At 42.9% G+C, this 24,494-nt stretch overlaps 1 protein-coding gene across 8 annotated transcripts in view; it reads right to left on the bottom strand.

Moving 5' to 3' along the window:
- Positions 1–22,137, bottom strand: part of JAK1 (Janus kinase 1) — a 66,411-nt gene extending 44,274 nt beyond the window's left edge. For 4 of the 8 annotated variants that reach the window (XM_075097350.1, XM_075097351.1, XM_075097352.1 and 1 more), the window contains exon 1: positions 21,654–22,137. In XM_075097350.1, coding sequence (XP_074953451.1) covers positions 21,654–22,122 — 469 coding nt within the window. In that variant the 5' untranslated portion in view covers positions 22,123–22,137. The remainder of the gene's footprint in view (positions 1–21,653) is intronic. The other 4 variants (XM_075097354.1, XM_075097355.1, XM_075097357.1 and 1 more) reach the window with 2 other exon arrangements.
- Between the last annotated feature and the right edge of the window lie 2,357 nt (positions 22,138–24,494).

Here is a 24,494-nt window from a genome sequence, read left to right as displayed (position 1 = left end):
GTTCAATGGTAAGTGAACAATATGGAGTTTTCCAACCCAAAAGTTCCCATGGAAGGTTGTTGGTTCACTGTCTATTGAAAAAGCATTCTAAGTTTAGAAAAGCTGGAGGAGAGAGACTAGCTTAGCAATTTGTCTTAGAAAACAGCTAGCCCAAGGATGAGGCCTCTGACAGTCCCACCTCTGCCTCCATGAGTGACGCCTGGGGACAGGGCCTGTACGCTGGGATGAGAGCTGCGTGCTCACAGAGGATCTGCTCACCAAACTGCAAGGACCACAAAGTGGTTCAAATGTTACATCTGCTTTTAGACCTCTTCTGAAAAGCAAAGGCTGGATGTAGAGGTCAGCATACATGTGAGTGGGTAGGCTTCAGAACAGGAATGGTCTCTGCAAATAGTTCAGTCATTTTAGCTAACAAGTCCCAAAGTCATTCCAGACTGCATTTTGTTATCCGTGCATGCGGAAACATACTAACAAGGCCTCCCTGGCTCAGTTACTAAATTAATTGTAAACTAATTAAACAGCTAATACAACACTTAAATCATTAAGCAACTACTTCTCAACAGTGCAGTATGTATCCACTGGCATGCTCACACCTGTGTGTATTTTTCAAAGTATGTGTGTGACTAAAGGTGAGAAAAATCTACTGCCATTGAGACATAATTTTTAATACGAGTGGAAATACAGTTCTTTATTGCCCATGTGTTGGGATAAACACATATAGCAATTGCTTTTTATTACTAATAAAGAGTACACCTGTATTAATGGTTAGCTGTAAACACATCCCTGTTAGTCAGAGGAAGGAACTACAACTAGGTTAATTAGCTTGTCTAAAGCAAAATGAGAATGACACTGAAGTCCCTCTTCTAAGTCCATTCAGACCATTTTATGGACCTATCTTCTGCTTATTTTCTGCTCTCCTCACCACTCCACCAAGGTCAAAGCTTCTTGGGGCAGGCAGCAGGTCAGCTCATCCGCGAGGAGCCTGCATGGACTGCTGTGCTACATGCTGCAGCCTTACCAACAAGGACTTCTCGTGCTTCATTTCATGTGCCCCGAAGGTCAGCCAGGGGTGGCTGCCAAGTGTGCAGAAAACAGAACAGTACAGAGAATGGTGTATAAAATGACCTTTAGAGAAAAAGAATTACAGTGATAAAACTTAAAACTGGTTTATTTTTGGTCTCTGCCTGAAAAGCAATGGGGTAGGCGCTCATCTTTTCTCTCCAGGAAGCTGAGCACAGTTAAACCTCTTCTCCCACAAACGAGCAGTACGGGTAACAGCTGAAAATGAGTTTGCACTGACCTTTACTCACCTCAGTCTCAGATAACTGGTTTGTTAAGAAAGAAGCTGTGTTCAAAACAGGCTTCCTAGCCAGAGATGAGAGGGGACCCTGGCAATTCTTGCACATTGCCCTGTTTCCTGTACATCTGGCTAAATGCAGACTTCTGCCTTTGAGCTAGGTACTGGATGCTCCTCTCGTTGTCATTCTAGACAATTAAGCCCAAGGTGCACTTTATCTTACCCTAAAACAGAAATCTGAAATAGGTCGGATGAGGTTTCAAAGTCTTTCCTTGGACTGGGAAGGGATCTCAGACATCAGCTTCTAAGCTTGTCTCTTTAGAGATTCAAAACCCAGATGAGCGGACTCTCCCCCAGGATATACTTCCATTTGCTTGCAATTATTTTTATATTCTCAGGCTTTAATGAATCCTTATATTACCTACCTTACTTTAAAAAGAGGAGGTAAGGCCTCAATATCATCTGTAAGGGTGATAAAGAAATGACATGCTACAGATTTCACCCTAAATCCTTTTTTTCTGATCCCAACTCTGACAAAGAACTGAAACTGAAAAAACCACCATCATTTTTCAGAGCTACAGGCTCTTTTCTTCCTAAAAATAATCAAATCCAAGTAAATTGGCAGAAGCCACTTGAAACAAAGGAAGCCAATCAGTGAAAGCCAAATGAATCTATTTAGAAAGTTGTCTAAGTAGGCAGCTTGAGCTCTGCCAAATAACGAGGATCCTTGTGCCTCCCTTTGATAACCAAAAAGCGTAGTCTGAACTGCGGTGGCTGTCCAATTATAGGGTTGGATGCTGCCCCTCAGTGAACTGTTTTTTCCTCCTGTGTCCAAACCTATAGACGGTGCTTGCTGCTTTTTCACTTAAGCATGTGCATGCACACGTAGAGTTACTAAATGCTTCTTTCAATGCAAATGTGGCGTCAGTCACATCTCAGATGTCCTGTGGATACTAAGAGAGCGCACATCCTCCATGCTTTCATGATTCTCCTACAGGACTTAAGAATATGGGATAGCTGTGATGTTATGAAGGCCAGGCTGCCAACTCCTGCAGATAAAGTCTTATCTAACAGCTGTTTTCTGGCTGAAATAGAGGAACACCCTGATATGCTTCTAGTATCAGTTTTATCTCCAAAGACAACTAAAGTAACTGACAATTTAATGTTTAAGCACAGGCAGACCTGGCCACAAGCAGCTTGTTCTGCAGGAACATGGGGTTAAGAAGGAACCTGTAAATCCAGTCCACGCCTCCACCATCACTTATTAACACAGACATGAGCATTTCCTCAGTTTGCACATACCTGAAATGATAATCTGAGCAAAGCAGTACAGTGTTTCAAGACACCACATCTGCAATAATGGATTTTTTTTTTCAAAGTTCTAAAAATAATTTTTCAGCAAGTTCTCTGCTGTTTCTACTGAATTTCCACTATCCAATTTAATTTTGAATGCTATGGCTTGACATGGCGTACTTGTTACAATTAAGAGGATTGCTGGTGTGAGTCTTCTGTCAACTATGAGCTATATCCCAGTATCACCCTCTCAAGCAAACTAAATATTTACACTCAACTCATTCAATCTCTTGGACAAATACATACACTATTTTTAACTAACCAGCTAGATAGGAGTAAATTTTACATGTTTACCTCTGAGAGTTATGCTAACAGTGGTTCAAAGGTGGTAACACACGTCAGTGGCTTCAGTATACAATGGTGAGCTGTAGGACTTTGTTTTTCTTTCCTTAGGGAGTCCTGTTTGGGTTACAGATTTGAGAGTTTGTACTGCAGATTGCACAATTATCCTATCACTGATGGCTTGGTCCCAGAATGACTAAAGCTGGCCTTTACACTCATCCAAATCCAAACAGCCTCTACTATGCTTAGCATTTGCCACAGAGTGTGGCAATGCACAGGATCTCACTCTCTATAACAATTTCAACCTGTCAGTCTAAGTACTTTTCCGCCTAGAAAGCCTTACGCCTCTTCCGGTTTAGCAATCCAGTTTAACTCTTCTACAAAATTCTGGTAGGGCTGAATCATCTCATGGTCTTTTACAGTTCACTAATTTCCCTTTTTAGAGAACACTTGCTTGTCCTGTTTCTGCAGTTGCTGCCTGGTAACTTGGTGGTCTTCCCTTTAACAACAAAATCATCCTCCTGTGAGTCTTATACAATGTATGAAAGCCAAAAAAAAAAGTCTGAGCAAAATATATTCTACATTTCAGAACACCAAGTGGCATGCTTCAAAGCACAACTGTAAGGTTTGTCTAAAGTAAAAAATTACAGGAGGAATACAAACTTTTACATTTTCAGGAGGCTATCTGCATTCCCACTAGTGTTTTTATATTATTAAAATTTCTAGTAGCTCACTGTTTCTCAATTTCCAATTTTGGCCAAGAGCAGTTTCATAACAGTTTATGGCCAATTCACTTTTCAGTCAAGGTATAATTTTATTTCAGTTCTCTAGAAGCACACAGCAGCAGACACTGCTTAGCTGGAGTTCTTCTTCCCTCTCTTCTGATGCCTCTCTCACAACAGCAACTTTGGATGCAGGATCACTACGCTGCTGCTGTGACTCAACACCAACAAACCATCGTGCCTTGCTTTGCTCCCCCTACTGATGCGTCCCAAGATATTAGATGTACATGCCACAGGTCAGCCTTTCTTCCCAAGAGGCTGATAACAGTTATCTCAGCTTCAACAGCCCGAGCAGGCCCAGTTTATCCACACTCAAACAAAGAGTCTCTGATCTGAGGAATCGTGACCCAACCTCCCTCCTCCCCAGCTCCAGTGCCATCATGAAGCTCAAGGAACTTTGCTGTGCACCAGGAATTTCTTTCAGCAGCAATTAAAGAAAGCAACTTCCATCAAGCGTATCAGTTCCACCAGGGCTCTGCAGCAAACACCCCAACCCATGGCTACAGTCGTTGCTACAACACCTTGCCAAATGGGGAGGGGTGGGTGGGGGAGAGGCAGGGGCAGACCTGTGTAACAGCGAATCCACAAGACGCATTCTTGCACCTTCTCTGGCCCCAGCCCAAATCCTCACTCAGCAGCAGTAAACAGGAAGCCACCACTGAACTCCATGACACATATGTGCACCCCAAGCAACCTCCTAAACTACTACTTCCTGCAAATACTGCTGTCAGCATCTGTAAAGAGGAGACTATCCGTATCCGTAAAGAAGGGAGTCAGGACTGCACGTTACTGGTCATCACAGCTCCACAAGCTGAATATGCTGCTGTCCTGGGAAGCACTCTAAGGATTATGTAAATTGCAAGCAGGATTTTACAACAGGGAAGCTGTGACTTATATAGTCATTGTGGCTAAAACCTAGGAATATTTTTTTAATATATTAAATCATGTCCCTTATGAAACAGACTTCCATCTGGTGAGGTAGAAAAGCACTTCTCGGCACTACCAAGCTACCCATCACCACCCCTCCTCACCACTCTAGCTGCACCACTACTGATCTGGTTGTAAGGTCCGGCCTCAATGCCAATTTATCTGTGTAGATCTAGGTGCAATGCTGTGAATACTGGACTGCAGTGCTTATGGAAGCATCAAGCAGAACAAGAATTATACCGAGACCTAAAAACCTCAGAAGATAGGTCTGAAGACATCACTCCAATATAATACGTTGTTGCCATGAAAAGTGGCTTTAAGACCTTACTAGAGCCTTTTAACTACCTTTCCCGTAAAGAGCTTAGTACAGTAAATGTGAGTAAGCAAATATTAAAAATAGCTAAGCAGGGACATTGTTGTTCAATCACTTTTAGCACTGACTCAAATGAGTCACCCCAAGTACCTCCTGCCCTATCTACTTTCCCAGTGCTGGCTTTAACATCTCTTACTTTACATACTGGACACACCACTGCTGATGTGGGGACCTCGAGGACAGAGGCGTCGTTTGTCAATACTCACCACTAAAGGGGCATCAGAATTTTCTACACACACTTTCAACCTTCAGTGCTGATTTCTAAGTAAATGATTCCCAGGATTCACTGAAAAAGGACTGAAAGCCAACATTAGAAAGGACTAGAAATTACGGAGTTGTCATGCTTAGATCACTCTCAAAAAGTTCAACAGGCAATTACCAGGCATCTCCCTTCAAAAAATACTTTCTTACCCTCTCTCCCTCCTAGCTGCAGCCACGCTGAGTTACTGACTCGCTCTCTAATAAGATCATCCTCCTAGAAATCCTCAAGTTTTGTCGACAAGCATTCTGAATGCAGTATTTCTGCTGTTTTTTGTTCAAAACACCAAAAAAATCAGAGAAAAACCCTTCTAAAGCAAGTCATGGTCTTATTTACTGGAGTTTACAGGAACTAGTGGTCATATATAAGGAATTTCCACATAGTTAAGTTCATAACTTTTATACTTCAACTGTACATTTACTATTAAAACATCAGAGGAGAACTGAAAAGCCATTACAAAACCTTCATAACAGATGTAGAATTTAATCAGGACTAATCAAGCTAATCAGATATCAATTACAGTTGTTTAATACTACATATACACTATAGGTGGCAACATGTGATCCTATATATTCTATATACATAAGTAGTCCTCCAGGACTATTTATGCGCTTAAAAATAATATATACCAAAGTCTTTGCGAGATTTGCAGTTATATCCCCTAACCCAAATAACTTAATTTTGACACTCATGACTTAAAAGGGATCATAAAAATACAACAAAGGGAAGAAGAGAGAGAAGCCAGTGGTAGCAAAAGCAACATGATATAGTTAATCAGCATATATATCCATCACAAGTTACGTTTTTATTACATCTTCACTTCTCACTGACAAAATAACAACAAAATGCTTCTTACAGGGACTGACTTTTTTTTGACATCAAGGGAAAAGAAAATGCAGGAGGAGAATCACTCACCTGAAATCTTTAAGAAAAATATTTGATATTTTAGGGAAGTCCCAAGTTCTTGAGTGCTATATTTGCACAACTTTATTAGATACCTTATGCATGAATTATTCATAGTAACTTTTTCTCTACATTATGTTGTGCCAGCCTTAAAATTATCACTTTCTGCTCCTCTTTGCCAGGAAAAGCATAGCATGACTAGTTGGGGCATATTTTCAGCATAACTTAGAAGAAAGAGAAGATAGATAAACATTATGCCCAGACTGACCCATTTGCTTAACTATCAAACAGCATTTGCCTGCTTCCAAAACTAACAAAGACTAGCAGTAATAAAGTCCAAGCTCAAACTGTCAAGTCAGAAAAACAGGAACTCTGCTGTAGAATTGGGGTTTCACATTTCCCTTTTTGAACTTGATACCAGAACTACCAATATATTTTGCATCTAAGAGACCATGAGACACAAAATCTTCTGAATTTGGAGGGGGGAGGGTAAACTTAAAATTAATTATTTGCTGCAAAGACTAAGTTCTAATTTCAAATAAACAGAGAGAGTAGCTTCACTGTGTACTCCTTTTCATACTTCTATGAATGAGAAAACACTGAAGAGTGAATACAGCTGAAAACGCAGGGCTACCAGAGGGGTCCTTCTGTGAAACCCTGCCGCCAAGAAATTAGGAAAGGCTGAGTAAAAAAAGAAGGGGAGAGAGGCAAGTCCAAGGAACTTTAAACCACACCTCTCCCCTGTCTATAAACTGTGATGAAATTGGATGTTTTACAATTACAGTTACAATGCCTGGATTTCAAAACTAAAAACTATGGAGAAAAAGAACTTTTAAAAAACAGTTGGGCATTTCATGCTTTGCTCCAGATCTGCAGCCAGACAATTTGCAAATACCACAGTGCCGCTATCCTGGGCAATAAATACTTAATTGTAGTGGGCAATACTTCCTACAAACAATAGTTCACGGAAAAAAGCTAGGGAGAGCAAATCTGTCTGTTAAAGCACATGCATTTCTGTAGAAAATAATGAAAAATAAAACCAGAAGGTGCACTGTGTATACACTAACTGTCAAGCATGCAGCCTGTTAGCTCAGCAGTCTAAGATGGCTACTTAAGCCTTAGCTCTAAATACTCTAAACCATAGAAGTACTTCCTTTTTTCTGTCCTTAAAAGCAACTTAGAAATTTAATTGCCAGTTGACATGCAGGAATCTTAACAACAAAACCTCTTTCAAATTTCATTATGTCGTTGGTCTATCCTAACAGACAAATAAATATCCCTAGTATTAAACTGTTCAGCCTCTGCAAAAACTAGTGATACCACATCAGGCATTCCTCATCATTTACAGAAGCCCCATGGATTTTAGGGAGATGGGAAGCTTCACTCCAAACCACTGCCCTCAGTCACTGGAATTGCCAAAATGCTGTTATCCCATGAAGAACTGACCCAACTTAAAATGCATCAACACATTAAAAGAATCATGATGCTTGACTAGTTTCAGAATTTACTTAAAGACCAGTCAAAAAATCCATTGATTTGTAACCTAACACACTGTTCTGAAATCCAGAAAGTTTTATGTTAAAGACAAAGAGTATTTTAGTAAACAGTAAACAAATAGTAGTTACATTAAGCAGACCTCTGTATTGAAAGGTTAACTAGAGACTTCAGAGAAACTCACATAAATTAGTTACAAGTGACCTCTACAAATTTTTTTAATAAAAAATTACCTGTAATTCCTTAATAATTTGGATGTATCACCCCACCAGCAGTTTTCTTAAGCAATCTGAGAATTATCATATGAACTTCACAGAGAGGAAATACCCTTTTTTAAACAACTAACCAAAATCTTTCCCTGCGCCTTACAACCCAGAAATCTGGCTGTAAGCCAGCTGCATTTCTGCCTCGGTGTTTACTTACATATTGCAAAGTAAAATCAGTTCATTTTCTCAGATGGCTAAATGCACATAGATTGTATTTAACCAGAAATTATAAAGCCAACATTTCTTTTTATGTGGCTTCTGTGCATATGCAGTGGCTGTCTTCAATTTGCAAGGTTACCTGCAGTTAAAAAGAGTCTACTGCATTTCTCTTTACCATTCTTGACACAGTCTTTCTATGCAAATAAAAAAAAAATTATTTCCCTCATTCTTAAGGGGAAATAAACTAAAAAGACCCAGTGCACTGTTGGTTTATAGACATCCAACAGGTCAGCAGTGCAGAACTTGTCACTTCCATGTCTGTGCATCACAATGAGTAACAACACAACACACAACCACCCAACCAGTGAACATCACCTTTGTATCTCCCTGAACACTGTGCTGGATGCTGTTGGCACCGTTTCTCAACTGTCCCAAGGATTATACAGATCATGCTCAAACCCAGCTGATAATGTGACAGCAGTACCCCAACCTCACAGGCTTCTGAGGCATAAAATGGGGATTTTGGTGCTCCCCACAATCTCTCCTTTCCACTCTAAAATGCATCTTATGTTGGCACTCAGGATGGGAGATCATCTTTGGAGATATATTTAATAGTTTCTGCTCTGGCAGGACCTTCACCCACATGGAACGAGGCTGTTCACACCATGCCCATTCCAGTCCACGCCACTCCACTCCTCTCAAACCACAGGCTCCTGAGCAGAAAAAGAGGTTCTCGATAATGCTTGTCAAAAGGATTCACGCACAATTTAATTTTTTTTTTAAATGCACACCACCTACATTTATGAGAACCTCAAACTTCTAATTTTCAGTTTTGTTACAAAGCCACTGGAAAGCTGACACTCAGCATCCATTGGCTTCTGTGCTGGTTTTGGCTGGGATAGAGTTAATTTTCTTCAGAGTAGTTAGTATGGGACTATGTTTTGGATTTGTGCTGAGAATAATGTTGGTAACACACTGATGTTTTAGTTACTGCTGAGCAGGGCTTACACAGAGTCAAGGCCTTTTCCGCCTCTCACCCCAGCCCACGAGCAAGCAGGCTGGTGGTGCACAAGGAGCTGGGAGGGGACACAGCCGGGACAACTGACCCCAACTGACCAAAGGGATATTCCATACCATGGGATGTCATGCTCAGCATATAAAGCTGCAGGGAAAAGGAGGAAGGCAGGGACACTCAGAGTTATGGTGTTTGTCTTCCCAAGTAACCACTACGTGTGACAGAGCCCTGCTTTCCTGGAGATGGCTGAACACCTGCCTGCCCATGGGCAGTAGTGACTGTATTCCTTGTTTTGCTTTGCTTGTGTGCACGGCTTTTGCTTTACCTATTAAACTGTCTTTATCTCAACCCACTAGTTTCCTCACATTTACCTTTCTGGCTCTCTCCCCCATCCCAGCAGGGGGAGAGTGAGAGAGCAGCTGTGTGGGGCTTAGCTGCCCCATAGTCCTTTTGGGCACCCAATGTGGGGCTCAAAGGGTTTGACAGAACAACAGATTTTACTGGAATGTGCTAGATTGACTTTATAGCTGTTATTGCTGTTTATTAATCGGCAGGCTTATGTGCTTGCTTGCCTCACTGTATATTAGAGTCTAGTGCTCTTTAGTGGCTTTCTGCTTTCACTGTTTGCTGTAGTGCAGTACTGATTATCACCTTACTCTGCTGTGCCTGGGGATATTTTGATAGCAGCAATGGTGATGCACCTGGGCTGGCAGATGGCCAGTCTACCACTGCTGCTTCGGTGCCACCGTACTGGACAGGCTGTGAACTCAAGCTGAAGGGACCTGTATGGATAAGTCCATGTGGGAGCAGGACACCCCAAAGCATCTGTGGCCATAGTTACATGCCTGTGCCGCAGCAGGTATACATCTGAAAGGATTGTGGCCCAAGGATGAGTCCATGCTGTAGCAGGTACACCTTGAGGCATCAGAGGCTGTGCATGAGGTCATGCTGGAGCACCTCAAAGCATGTGGCCATGGACAAACCCACAACAGAGCAGGTCAACCCTGGAGGCACTGCAGCCATGGGCAAGGCCATGTTGGAGCAGGTTCCCTTCTGAAGGGACTGAGGGTGTAGGTAAGACCACGCTGGAGCAGGTCTATTGCTGGAAGCATTGTGGCCCATGGAGAAGGCCACGCTGGAACAGGTGCGCCTCAAAGCAACTGTAGCTGTGGAGAAGTCTATGCTACTGCAGACATAACCCTGGAGAGACGGTGGCTCCTAGATAAGGCTCCACTTGAAGCAGGTACTCCCCTAAGGGAGTGCAGTCTGTGGATAAATCCAAGCTAGAGCAGGGGCAAGGGGAGTTCATTGCAATGTTAAACCCAATGGTCTGGCGCAAAGGAACCAGGGGTGGAGATTGTAATGGAAATACCTTTAAACTGTTGTAAACTGGGATTTGAGTTGCATGTTACAGGAATTACTACAGCAGGAACCACCCAAACCAATGGAGGACAAGCCTTACAAGAAGCAGTGCGAGTACAGCAGTGACCTGACCTGCGCTGGCTTCAGCGCCCAGTAACTCCACACAACCTCTCCTGTCCTGAGTGACCACCATAACAGAGGGGGCCCAAAGTCATGGACTAAATAAACTCAACTGACATTTTGTGGACAGTTGTGGGCATTTTATAGACATTTTATGGGGGTGGTCCATAGACTAACAGAATGATATCTGTGTATTACAGCAAAGGATGGGAAGGGGGGGAAGGCTAATAGCATGGGACCTGAACATAACACAAATGGTATGGAATAATCACTGTGAGCAGCATTCAATTCCTAACATCTGCAAAGAGAGAGAAATCGCGTGCTATTATTTCCTTACCATTCATAACAAGTAAGCCAAAGTACACTTAGAGATTCAAGAGAGATTCAGAAAAACTACTCTACGTTTTTTTCTTTGATGATATTAGAAGACTTGACTTGTTTTAAATGTCAGAAATACTAGACCACTTTTTTTGCTCCTCAAGAAATTCTGAGAGCTAATGGACTGTGACCAGAAGTCACTGAAATCAGGGCAAAGGACTACATTCAGGCTGCTTTGAACTTTGTTTTCCCTAGTTATCATCTCATACTTAACCTAGACTCCTGAAAAATACTTCTGACAAAAACTCTGAAAGAGCCACCCTATTATTTTAGCCAGGAATGATGAAAGCTTAATTGAGAATTACAGAAGCCAAAACCACCATTTTAAAATCCTGTAGATTCTTTTCTGTTTACTGTAACAAGAGAGCAAACAGATGTGGCAAGGGACACAGAATAAGCATACCAGATATTCCAATAACGAGCCATTCCTTACTAGTTATTATAATTTACTTTTTTTTTAGAGGACTAAAACACAAATTTGATCTGGCAATAAATCCAACTATAGAATTAAAATGGACATATCAAGGTGTTAATTTTATTAAACCACAACTTCCATGTCACAGAATAGCTAAGTTGAGAAGGGACCTCTTGAGACTGCCTGCTCCAAGCCCTGCTCCAGGCAGGGGCAACTAGAGCAGGCTGCCCAGGATGTCCCCAGTTGGGTTGTTACTCTCTCCACAAATAGAGACTCCACAGCACCTTTGGGCAGCCTGGTCCAGTGTTTGACCTCCCTCACAGTACTAAAGTGTTACATGAAAGATGCTCCAGCCTCTGAATCATGGAAGAACTGTTTGGTATACAAATTAAAAGTGTTATTTGTTTTCTTAAGCATAAGATGACATTTTGCCTTATAAAACAAATCAGGATCAAATTATGATTTTTTTTTTGCTTAAACCCAGTGCTTTCGACTTTGGAGACCACAGCTATGAAATCATAATATGAAAAAGAGCGCAGAATTACTGCAAAATTAATCAACTGAGCCCCTCCTCCCACCACCACCTTTACATTACTCATGCTCACACATGAAAAAATACACTAGTTAATTTTTTAAGGTCACAGCTTCTGGAAATTAACAAGATCAAATGCAACTCAAACCAGGAAGATACTCCTCAGCTGTAAACTAAGAAAATTTGATGTGGGACTCAGGATGCAAAAGTCAAGACAGAACTCTACAATAGCATTTCTAAGTCATCAGTTTATTGCAGGATGCTTACTACTGAAAAACACCCATCACACTAGGCTTCTGCACATTATTTGACTTCTTGGGTCAAATTCCCAATAAGGTACCTACCCCTTTAAAAGACATTTTATAGCTCATCCCTAATTATGGATGAGACTGAGACAGATGGGGGGAAGGGCATTACCCCATTTTAGCATATTTTATACGGGGATGTTCAAGGAGTACACTGCTTGCTGCTCTACAGAACTATGCCATATTACCTACCCTTAAGAAGAGTTTGATTCTGGAGTCCTGAAAAATTAATCTCTATTAATATAAAGATATAACACATTAAGCTGCTTCTTAAGCCTTTAGTTGGGGCTCAGCAAATTGTACATTATGTGTTTGTAGGCTGTGCCCTCTCTATGAGTACACACCACGAGATGCCCCACTAAAACCAGAGGAATAGCTTTGCAGGACCATAAGTGCGTATTTGTTTACAAGATTAGGATCATTATGTCAATCTTGCCTGCTAATTAACTCCCAACTTTCCCTGTCTCTTAAACTGAGTGACAACAGGATTTGAAAAACAAACACCTTGAAATAGTCTGGGAAAGCTGCTGATCTCCACTACTTTTGAAAACTTCTAAACTGTGCCTAGGAAAGAGGATTTTCTTGTAAAGTATAATTCAGTTATGAGGACATACCCTAAAATATTTCTGAAATTACTCTGGCTGTGAGCAGATGTACATGCTTTGTTCAGGCAGCAGAGCCTGACGAAGATGTTACTATTTTACTGGTGGTTACCAGTATCTGCTGGCAAAAAAAGGAAGCATACATGATTCAGCTGCGGGGAAGGGGGCAGTACCTTCCAACAGAAAGGGAGCAGTAAACACCTGGGGTTGGTACATATCAAGTCGTGGTGCGCCTATGTGCAAGCTGTCTTTGCCTCGAATGCACAACTAGCACTGATTAAATTGTTTTTTAAAATGTGAGCTGAAATTTCCAGCTGAAGCCATGCAAAAAAGTTGCAGTTCTAACAAAAGCCTTTGCCAGCTTCAGCAAAATTATCATGAAGAGTCAGCATTTTGCATCTCAGCTGTATTTTAAAGGCTGAACTCGCCACAACGCTTGGGATAAATCAAGTTCATTATGTAATCACTCAACTTCACTGAAATGAACTGATTTGTCTGTGCAAAACTGAACCTGCATGGAATTCTAAAGACTAACAGGAGTTAGCAGCATATATGTACACAAACAAGCATAGCAGTTTACATTAACTGCTAATTAAACTTCATCAAGCAGTTAAGTAATGAAGATATAATGGCTTGAAAAAGTCCTCAGGACTTTGTTCATCAGAGAAAGCATGAAACAATCTCAAGGCACGCAATGAGGTTGTGCCAGCATAGCCGAGTTGAAGGTAATGCATGATCCAGATATCTCTCCCTAAAGAGGCAGAGTCCTACTATACATTTATAGGTTTGCAGGTCCTGCCGTTGTCACATAAAATAAATTCTTCAAATATACAGAGCAAAAGGGTGGCTCTATATAAATGTTTCTCTGCATTTTAAGTGATGCACAAAGCACGTCAATAGGTACATGCCGTGGTGCAAGTCAGCTCTAGAGAAGAATATTTTGTGTACAATGGGCTACATGAAGAAGGTAAACCGCTTCCACTCAAAAGCATACTGGCGTTTCTTAGGCAGGATTTTCACAGCAGTGTCCCAGTCTGCATATCCATGCGGAAGGCAGGGGAGGGAGCTGATGAGAAATCTTCTGAGCTGGAACACGTATCCATCAGAGCACGCCAGTTGCTCAAACGAAGGGGTGACATGCCACAACAGGAGTGCCTTAAGATAGTCTGTTGTGATCTGCAACTTGAAACCATGGCCTCACGGATATCGCAGCAGCACTGCTCACCTCCTCCCTCCACACACACACCATAAGCTAAGAAAAAAGCGGGCTCATTTTTCACTTAATTTGACAGCAAACTTGTAAGAGCACAGTGTGATTAAACCTGGAGATACCACACACTTCTATTGCAAGGTAAACTTTCAGTCAATACCAATGAAGGGCAAACAGTTAATCTATACACAGCCAAACTAACATGACCAGCCTCTTAAGTTTTAGTTGTTTAAGGCTCTGCTGGCATATACTAAGTACTCCGGATTTGAGAGATGCCTTTTTTAAGCAAAGTGAGCCCTATGTTTGCTGAGGAGTCTTGGTTGTATAGATGTAACTTGGACGTCCTGTTAGTCACGTGTACAGGAAGCTGAAAGGACTGTAAAACCCACAGGACTTTTTTTTTTTAACTTGGTAGAAGATAGCTGTTGTTCTTTTGTAAAAATGAAGCTCTAAGTCAGCTATCCCTATACATCCTTTCACTTACCACCTGTGGCTTCAACAGTGAAATCAAACCCGTGCTCTCCTGTATTAACCAATTCCAAACTTATAATGAAGGTGTTCATGGCCATGAAATACTACTATTAAGTGCTGGTACAAAAAACCACAAGCTGATTTCTTCCGGGTGATGCTGGTGGTAAGACAAAGGCTTTTGGGTGAGAATCCTAGTTAGCAATGCTCGTGCTAGTGACTTGGATCTACATACAACACATTCACTGGGCTATGGGGGCTTGTTCTATATCATCAATAAACACAACCTCTATGTTCCCTTCATGAGGGCAGTGATACAGGAGCATGAACACATGTAGAATTTTTCTTGGCAATGAACAGCTATGACCCTTCAGAAAAATGGAGGTCGGACAGGCTCCTTGTCTCTGACTATATCAGCATTTTCCAGTATCTGGATGAAGTTTGACTATTCCCTGCCTTCAGGGGACAGAGTTACTAAAAGACTTTCTAAAAATCAACACGTAACAGTCAAATAAAATACATTTAAGCCATTCTCTACGTAAGCCAGGCACTGATGTTTCTAATAGAAAAATAGTTAGAAAAGTCACAAGGTTGTAACACCATTTCAGAAGAACATGGTGTCCATTATGGCCTGTAGACCACTCAAATAGACTTTACTATTAGAAGCCGTGGAAGGCAGCAAGTGTTAGGTTTTGGAATTGCAGCTGTTATTTCAATAATGAAGTCAAATACACCTTTCTCTTCCTTCAGCTTAAGTCTTAAGAAAAAGAAGGGTAGAAGATTCAAATAAGGAAAAAAAATACAGTTTAATACAAATGCAACACAAATCAATAGCAGGAAAAAATAACAAAAAGGCAGACAGTGAGTTTGTAATCTTTTGTTTTCAGAGAGGATAACTCCTGCAGAACAGAATTATCCAGCACAGGTTACAGAGCTGTAAAGGGTGACAACAGAGGCTGATGCATACAGGTCAGGCTCGCTGATTTAACTGTCTGGTTCCTCTTGAACTTTTAAACTCTCTAAATAGATGGGCTCTGGCAATTTCAAGATTATTAGCATCTGTTTTGCCATACTTTGAGGAAAAGTGAAATACCAAAGTATTCAGGAAGTGAAAGGTTATTTCTTGTGCATCTTCAGTAAACACGAAAGACACTGAGTGTACAAGAAGATCAAATAAAGTGAACTGCGAATTCCAGCTTATAGTTGTTCTTGATCAAAAACCTCAGAACTGAGGGTGGCCACATTTTCTTTCCATGCAGAAGGCTACCAGCTTGAGTTATGACGTGAGAGCTTGACATCCTACGGATAAAAAAAATCCAAACCATGAAAAATAGCAGATCTAAATATAAAAGACTGAGCCTAATGCAACAGCTAAGCTAGGTGGTACCTTTTATACTCCCCCCACCCTTAACCACCTAATGCCCTACAAACTTATACAGGTTTATTTAAAAAAAACACCACCACCACAACAAAAAACCTGCTTTGAATTTGTTATTATACTCTGGTAAAATCCAGAGGAGTGCAGAGGCAGGTATTTATGGATGGCAAGCAACAGGAAGTTACTTAGCCTGTACAAGTGCCAAGGCTTTTAAGGTTTCATTTGTTTAATGTATCTCTTTGAGCTGCTAGTATCTCAAAATTAGTATAAAAGTTAGTTCTGCCAAATTAATTTCCTGAAAAACTGAGTCCACATACAAACAAATGTCTTGCAAGTATTCCCTCTCTTCCCGTGCTCCCCTGCCCAAGTCACAGATCTAGCATGGTCTGATTCATTTTCCTTACCTACAAAAGTAGAAGGCTTAGATCTGTCCTTCCTCCTGACATGAAAGGTATAAGGGTTTTTTCCAGAGTGCTGTCTCCAGCACAGCCCTGGGCACAGTAGCTCTCACAGTAGATCTAGGTACAAACCTCCTAGGTTGAACAATAATTTTTTTCCTGTTCAAAATAGCATGAGTCAATATTGCTTCAATCTCAACTTCCAGCCAGTAAAATCAAGTAATTTAAAAGATTTTAAGTGGAAGACCAACAAAGTTCTTTTGACAGAATAGGTCCCAGATTGAAGGGTAATTATTAAGAGTACCACTAATAAAATTAAATATTTCAATACATTGCTAAATTCCAACTGGGCCACCTGATGGGCAATCTAGACTCCACTCAGTCTTCAAATAGATGGAAATGACAGGAAACAAAACACTTAAGGAGCAGTTTAAACAGCACTTGGTCTCTAAAATTTCTAAAAACTTGCACTAAATTCATGTATTGGTGCCTCAACAAGCCAGAACCCCTCCCAGATCCACTCTGCAAACAGAGGTTTTCTGCAAATGCCAATCTCCCTGCAAAGAGACATTGCATACTGCAGTGTGAGGAACATACAAATTTTCCTTTAGGAGTTTTCTCCTGGCAGTATTAATGCACTTGTCACTTAGATTTTGTGTTCAAAGGGAATTAAGCCTTTGGGGACTGGGGAGGGAAATCAGCATTTCCAGGAGCAGGGGAGAAACATGTTGAAGGAATAAACAGGTTGTTTAGCCAAAGTCAGGCACTGGCCAGTGACACAGCTGAGATTAAAACACCCCAAGGCTTCTAAACCCATTGAATGCCACATTATATGCTTATCCACCTGCAGACTGACTTCTTACCTTTGTGAACCTTCCTGTCCCCTCCTCCAGTACACACGCACAGACAACCAAAGTCTTGACTCACAGTAAATCCTACATGCTTCAAAAGTCAGAGGATATAGCATTAAATACTGAATTTATTCAATTTGTAAACAAGGGTTTGCTAATATAGCAGACCGCTTCAAAGGAGCATAAGTCCAAAATACTTCTCAGAACAAAGCCACCAGATACGCGCATTTATGATGGATGAGCTTCTTGAAGCCACTCACTTTGTGAAGGCTTGTTCTTTACTAGCAAGCCCTTGCTGCTACTTTGGGAGCTCCATAGCTACAGCAGAATAGTGACTTGGTATTTCTGGAAGACCGTTAGTTTACTATCAGAACCACTGACAAAGCAGAATCAACAGCAACACCAAGCCAGTTACTCTAATACAAACAATTTTCCTATCCTTTGGTAACTCTGACTGTACTTGTTCAGAATCTTAACTCTGCAGGTAGGTTCCTCCTCAAACAAAAACTCCAATTTGATTTTTCCCAGGCTTTCACCACTATCTTGCTCCACAGTTCAGGATGATGTATGCATCCTCTGCTTTTCCATCGACTTCAAAGTTCTTTTCCTTTATTTCCTGTCTTACCTTTCACATCCTGCGGGGGGCGGGGGGCAGGGGGTGGTAAGTCTAACAGAACAAGTTTATGGGCCAGCTAAAGAGAACCGTGTTCATGTCACTGTTATCAAACAACTCATACAGTGTCAGAGGATGGTATAAGGTAATGATATGCAATGTAAGTGGTACAGACTATTCTTTTCCAAGAAGCTGCTCTCCCAGTTTGCTGTAGTTCAGTTTTTCTGTCAGTTACGTAACTTATGTTACATTTATATAACCGGTTCTGGGGAAAAAAATTAGAACTATTCTACCTAGCAAAACTGCAGTTTTATAAGCCCTTCAGCATGAAGCAAAATATCAGGACCTGTTCCTTAAAAATCCTGTTTTCAACAGGCCAGGACATTAAAACCACTAAATCACACTTCCTCGCTTCCCCCCTCCAATTTCAGCCAAGAGAAAATGCAACCCATTTGCCCAAGAGAACCATCATCAACGTCTTTTTCCAGCAACCTAATACTTTTTAGCATTGTTTCAGTTTTTTGGAAGGATTAAGTAAATGGGGAAGACAAATACTGGATGGGGTACTTAACGTGCTGCTAAAGACATCAGGTGAGTGAGCAGAATAATCCTCTGTAATTTGTCACTCCATGTACTGCATAGAAACTATAGCAATAGATGGAAGTAACAATTCAGCTGCCAAACACCAAAAATGCTGTTCTTTTCAGACTCCACTGTCGTTGGTAAGGTTCAAAACATACTTGACTCACCCTACTAGCAAAACTGAGCAGTATCAGTCCATGAAGAAGCTTTCTTCACAAAAGGCAGGCTCTGAGTATTAACTGACTGAATCATGTGCTTGAACTGTAAAAGCCATTTTCTATCAATTTGGCAAGTGTTTGACATTACCAATACCTGATATCTAATTGCATTTTAAGTGCTTTAGAGATCTAGAACAATTCTGAGTATGTTTACAGGAACAACGTCTGATCTTTAAGAAATTGTAAACTGTTGTACAGGCTACAGAAGAACAAATTGATTATTGGCAGTTTATCATCCAGAAGAAAACATTTTGTCACTTTTAGTTGCTGCTGGACACAAGATGAATCAGGAACCAAGACGCAACTCAGTCTTCTTCACATAACCTAGCTTCTCAGCATGCTTTCTGGTTCGTAGGTTGTCATAACAATCCTTTTCACATCTAAATACAAATCAGTCTTAACAGTTTGTCTTTGTGTGCAAAAGCTTTAACCTCTCAAAACAATTCAAACACCTTCCTCTTTATATAAACACAAAGCAGCTCTTTCTTGTGCAATTCATGCCCAACACAGCCTACAGACTCAAGGGTTCTCCATTTGGGTTTGTGCTGTATTTTGAACCTCTGTTCCTCATACCACGTCAGGCAGCAGCAAGGTACCAAGCAGTTTCTTGGCAGTTCTGCAGGTGAAAAAAGTGTTTCACCTCCAAATCGGGGGAGGATGGGGAGGTACGTGGTAGGAAAGAGGTAAAATCTTCCTGCCCGTAAGAGCAGACATCACTGTCAGGATGTTGCCTACAAAAACAGATTTTTTTCCCCTCTACAGAAAAAAGGGAAGCTGGTTTCTGTGAATTCAGTCTTTTATTTGCAAGACTGAACTACTACAGAAGTGTCCATCTAAACTTACTGAATTAGTATCGTTTATTCTTCCAACCAAGAACCCTGGCTTACTTCTAGCCCCCAAGAGGTAAGGTAAAAGAACTGAGGTAAGTTTAAATTGCAGACTTGGTTTGACTACAGAAAAAATTAGTTTAAATGTATGCTGATTTTACCCACTGAGTCTGTCCAATGACTGTTCTGGTACACTCCAGCTTTTTGCTTTTGCAATTGGTATACATTTGCTTTCCAAAGCTTTTGTATTAGATATTCTCTACAGATCTTGCTTCCCGTTTGTTTTTAAAATAAACTCATTTAACAGACAAGTCAATTTGGATGTACAGAAACAGCATGTTCTTGAACAGTTCAAGATTTACAGAATCTACCTCTCAAAAAAGGCCACTTTGAAATTAATTCTGAAAGATTTTTGCAGTGCAGAGGCTTCCAGGAGTTCACAAACTTCAAGTTGCTCCGGTTCTGTGTTTATATTCTTGTGCAAATTTAAACCCACTCACCCGTGTTTTTTACAACTTTTTCACCTAACCTTTTCCAAAGGTCAAACATTTGCAGTTTTGCTCTGTACGAGCATAGTTATTCTCTGTTCCACTGGTCTTTGGGACAAATGGCTTGCAGATACTTAGATGAGTAAGATATTTAAGAACAGAATCACTAAAAACGTAGTGACAAAAACACTTGTAAAATCTGCCTGCTATCGCTAACTTTTAACATCGCAAATGACAGCAAGAGCCTGATGTGATCTGTTGTTTGCTCAGACATGAGCAGCATGTCCTTAACTGGCTCTGTATTTCAAAGCACCTGTCTCAGTGTCACCTAGCACAAACCCAGATCAAGGTGCAACTTCCTGTGTGTTTTAAAAACAAGTGCCAGGAGGAAATGCCTACCACTCCCCATATATGGTCAAAACTGAACTTAAATAGTGAGCTTCAGTAGCCGTGAATAAAATGGTACCAACGTACATACATGCTGCTCAAGAAAAAAATGGCAGAGAATCTTCTACAAGCAAGAGTTAAATTGGGCTAATTGGAGTGAAGTTGAAACACTGAAGCAACTTTGATTTATTTCTGTCTCTCCCCCCCCAAAATACAACCACCAAAAAAAAAACCCAAACCCCAACCAAAACCAACTTTCTTGCACTGCACTTATCTGCCCTCCAGGTCTCTCTGCCTCAGAATACACCCCCACGGCCCTAATCCATCAGAGCAGCCACCCCATTAGCCACATATTTCCCCAGCACCACCCCATCCTCCTCCCAAGCACAGACTCGACGTCTGTTCAAACAGAGCCAGGTCCAGACTCTCCTGCCACACCAAGCGACTGCCATGTTGTCTTTCTGCCATCAACCTACATGGTTAGCAGTGGGATTGACATGCTTCATGCTTTTGCTTCCCGGTGCTCCTCACGTATGAGCTTTCTACACGTATTTTGAAAATCCCAACTCAACAGTATTATCCAAACAAGACAGCAATTATTTTCACGCACACACGTAAAGCAGAATTACATTTCTAGGTGTCTGGAGAAGGTGGAAAGTAGGCGCAACTTGACAACTGCTCCACATCCCTGCTTGTCCTTTTGGGTGACAGATATCTAGCCAACAGGTGACCTGCCTGCACCGTGGCCGTCACCACCTTTAGGGGAAGGGGCACCTACAGATGGAATTTGAAAGATGTCCAGAAAGCGTCTCTATTCCGAACACAGAAGCAGACGCCGGACTGACAGCTGGACCCAGTCAATTTTCCCAAGCCCTTAATCTGCACAGGAGGGCAAGGCAGCAGCGTCTCCGCAGCCGTTCCACTCGCAAAGACAACAGCGCACTCCAGTAAGCTCACGGTGGGTCCGAGCTCGCTCAGGCGCACCTGGGTATTTTTTTCGTTTCACCCATTTCCACCAGCGGGCAGAACCGAAGCTGTTTCATTCTGGTTCCCCCATCACCACAGCCCGGCCGCCCCCGCCGCGCAGGAGCCGCCGCTTGCCGTAACGTAGCTGTGTAAGCCCCTTCCCGGGCCGGCACTGCCCGCCCGGCCCCTCGCGGCTGAGGAGAGCCCAGCGGCACCGCACACCGAGCCCAGGCGCCGGCCCCGGGCCCGGCCGCCGCGCTGAGCCCGGGAAGGGGCCGTCGCGGCCGCTGGGGAAAGCCCCGCGCCGCCTCCGCAGCCCGGCGCCGTCGGCCATCTCGGGAGTCTCCCTCACACCAGAGGACGCGTCCGCCGCCCGTACCACCCGCCCCGGCTCCCCTCGGCCCGGTCGGGGGGGCGCGGTAGCCCCCTCCGGCCCCACTCACCGCTTCCGTCGCGCCTCGCCGGGCGGCGGGGCGGGCGTGAGGCGAACGCAGGGCGGCCGTGCTGCTCAGCCGCGGCCCCGCGGGGCTGGGGGGGGGGGGGGCGGCGCGGCCTCACCCAGCCCGGTACGTGCGAGAGCGAAGCCCGGGGGCTCACGGCAGCGGCAGGGCGGCGGTCCCGGCACGGCAGCGGCGGCGGCACCCGCCTGCGGAGCATGCGCCGGGCCGGGCCCGTCCGGGGGTGGTGCCTCGCCGCGGCCGCCTCCCGCCGCCCGGGCTGAGGGGGTGGTAGCGAGATGGCGGCGTTGGGGGTGCTGCGCTGCTGCCGGCGTCTGCGCCACCGCTGGGGAAGTCTGGCGGCCCGTGGGGAGGCCGCGCCCAGCCGGGCGGCAGGAGGCGGTGGTTCAGAGGCCGCCGAGCCCCGGCGTAGACGGCGCTCCCGGAGTCCGGTCAGGGAGAAAGCGAATAACATGGATGTGTCTCCTGCTGGTGTAAAGTGAGGTGAAGACTTCAACGGGTGTGGCGGGAGGCCAGCCCAGCGCCCGGGTCGGCACCCGGAGGTTTAACAGTAGATGCCTAAAAACATCTATCAGCCAATGTCTATCGTGGGTCCGCTCAGATGGGGCTGAAGGTGCGGGGTTGTCTTCGCCACCCCGCTGCCCAGGCCGTAGCTGTCGTCTCCGCAGATGTCCCGTGTCCGCAGTGGCGCAGGCTGAGCTACTGGTGTTATTTGGATCGTCTTTAAAAAACCTACAACAGTGCCTCCAGCCTCATACAGGCGTGAATGAGCCCACGTAAACAACCCAGTGTTTACACCAAAATCAGGAGACACGCACAATTCTCCTGTCTGCACAGAAAAAAAAAATTGGTTTCTTCGCTGTGGTTTCAGACTCTTCTCAAAGTCACGGGAAACAGCACAAGTGGAAGTAGTGTCAGTAAGAAATGATTCAGTTCAATAAAATGATTCCCCCCTTCCCACACACGCACACGTATTTGGCATTTTCTTCTGAAAAAAGAGCCAATCTGCCTCTGCCTTTTGGGGTAATTGTCCTAATAGCCGCATCAGTCATTTAAAAAAAAGAAAAAACACCCTCATAAACATACCCCCTTTCAACAAAATGGTAGTTTCATGTAATTTGGACTAATCGGAGCACACTGATAACATCTTTCTGTCAAGGTCTTCTCATGCATGGCAGCATATGGGGATGCAAGTCCTTTAGCCATTACAAAGCATTTATAGACTCTACACCGATACAGGTCCCAGCTCATCTACCTTATGCATCAGTGATCCTGAGTTTTTAACCTTTTCTCCAGAAAACCAACCCAAAGCTTTTCATCTCCCACATGGGAGATGGGAGATGGGTGCTGATTGCATGTGAGTGCACATGTGTGCACATCCAGGTGGTTGTACTTTACAAACTAAAGATAGAAAATAATTGATTTTTTTTTCCCCTCTCCCAAGAGCTAAACAAGCCAGCCCTTCCCCACCTGTTTCCACAGCTGTCAGGGAACCGGCAGAGCATAATTTGGATGCTTTCGCACTGTTAACTTTTTTCCTCAGCCACACGGCATCATTGGGTCTGGATTAACCTTGCGTTGTGGGTGCACAGGAAAGCACTGGAGTCTCACCCTGTTTCCATCACTCTGGTAATCTTATCTGAGCTAGAAAAGAGCATGAGGTTGGAAGGAGGTCAAACCCCACAGACACACGTGGCTGTATCACAGCTTTCAGGCCTGACCTTTCCTCGCTTTCTTGTTCCCTGTCACCTGTGATCTGCCTGCAGGGGTTGTGCTTCCATTGATCAACATTCATTCTTGCTAGCTGTTTCCATGGCTTTGCCTTTATAATGATAAAGTCATTTTTTTTTAATGGGTTTTCATGCCCAATAACATACCCAATCTTTTTTTATTTATGCTTTACAGGCAGGGCTCATTTCCCAGCATAGGAATTGATGCTGCAGATGTCCTTAAGTCCTGAAGCTCAGAGCTGCAAATCAAAGCAAAGTCGAGGAGGCAGCTGTGACAGGAGGATTGCATAAGGGACTTAGCCTGGGGCTGCTCGTGGCTGCAGCAGCTCAGAGAGCAGCTTTACCTCTGCCTCCATCTAAATGGGTGCCCAGACCCTAAAACCCTGTCCAGGAATGACCCAGGCTCCCAAAGACCACATCCTTCAGCAAGAATTAAATTCTCATGTGCTCACACACCTCAATTTAAAAAATGGGGCTGAGCTCCTATGGCACTTATGGTCTCACAGAAATTGTGTGTTCAGTCTCCTAGTCCTTCCTGGAATGTAAGCTTTTTCCTTTTTCTCCTTAATTTCAGGACACTGGTGTCTGCTGATTTCTACTAGTCATTCTGTGACATATAACTGGGATGAAATCAATGTGCTTCTAAAAATTACTCCAAGAACTATGTTAATAACAGGGGAGGATTTCCAGCCTATACCCAAAAGGGTCTGCTTTTACCACAACATACCATCCTACAGGAAGGATGTAATTTTGTATTAAAACCTTTAAAGTAGTTTTATCTAAGGAATTAATCACATGTATTTATATCTGAATATGTTTTCTTGCTTATAAAGAGAATAGGCTTGCAAAGAGCAAGAGAAAAGGCCTTTGATGCAAAATAAATTTTTCTTTCCCCTGGAAGTACTGTACTGGGGTGCAGTGACAGGTCAGAAGAATTATTTTGTAACTTACTTACTTCTTCATTTTGCAACTTCCAGGATGCACCGATATCCTTCAAAAAACAAAAATGGCAAAATACGGATGACTAGACTTGACTGTCTTGGTATTTGTGAATTTAAAATCAAACTAAATTTAAACAAATTCTCTCTTGTAGCCT

This window comes from Phalacrocorax aristotelis, chromosome 6 (assembly GCF_949628215.1).
Source record: "Phalacrocorax aristotelis chromosome 6, bGulAri2.1, whole genome shotgun sequence".
NCBI lineage: Eukaryota > Metazoa > Chordata > Aves > Suliformes > Phalacrocoracidae > Phalacrocorax > Phalacrocorax aristotelis.
Note: the sequence above shows the minus strand (reverse complement) of the source record. Positions and strands in the feature narration are given on the sequence as shown.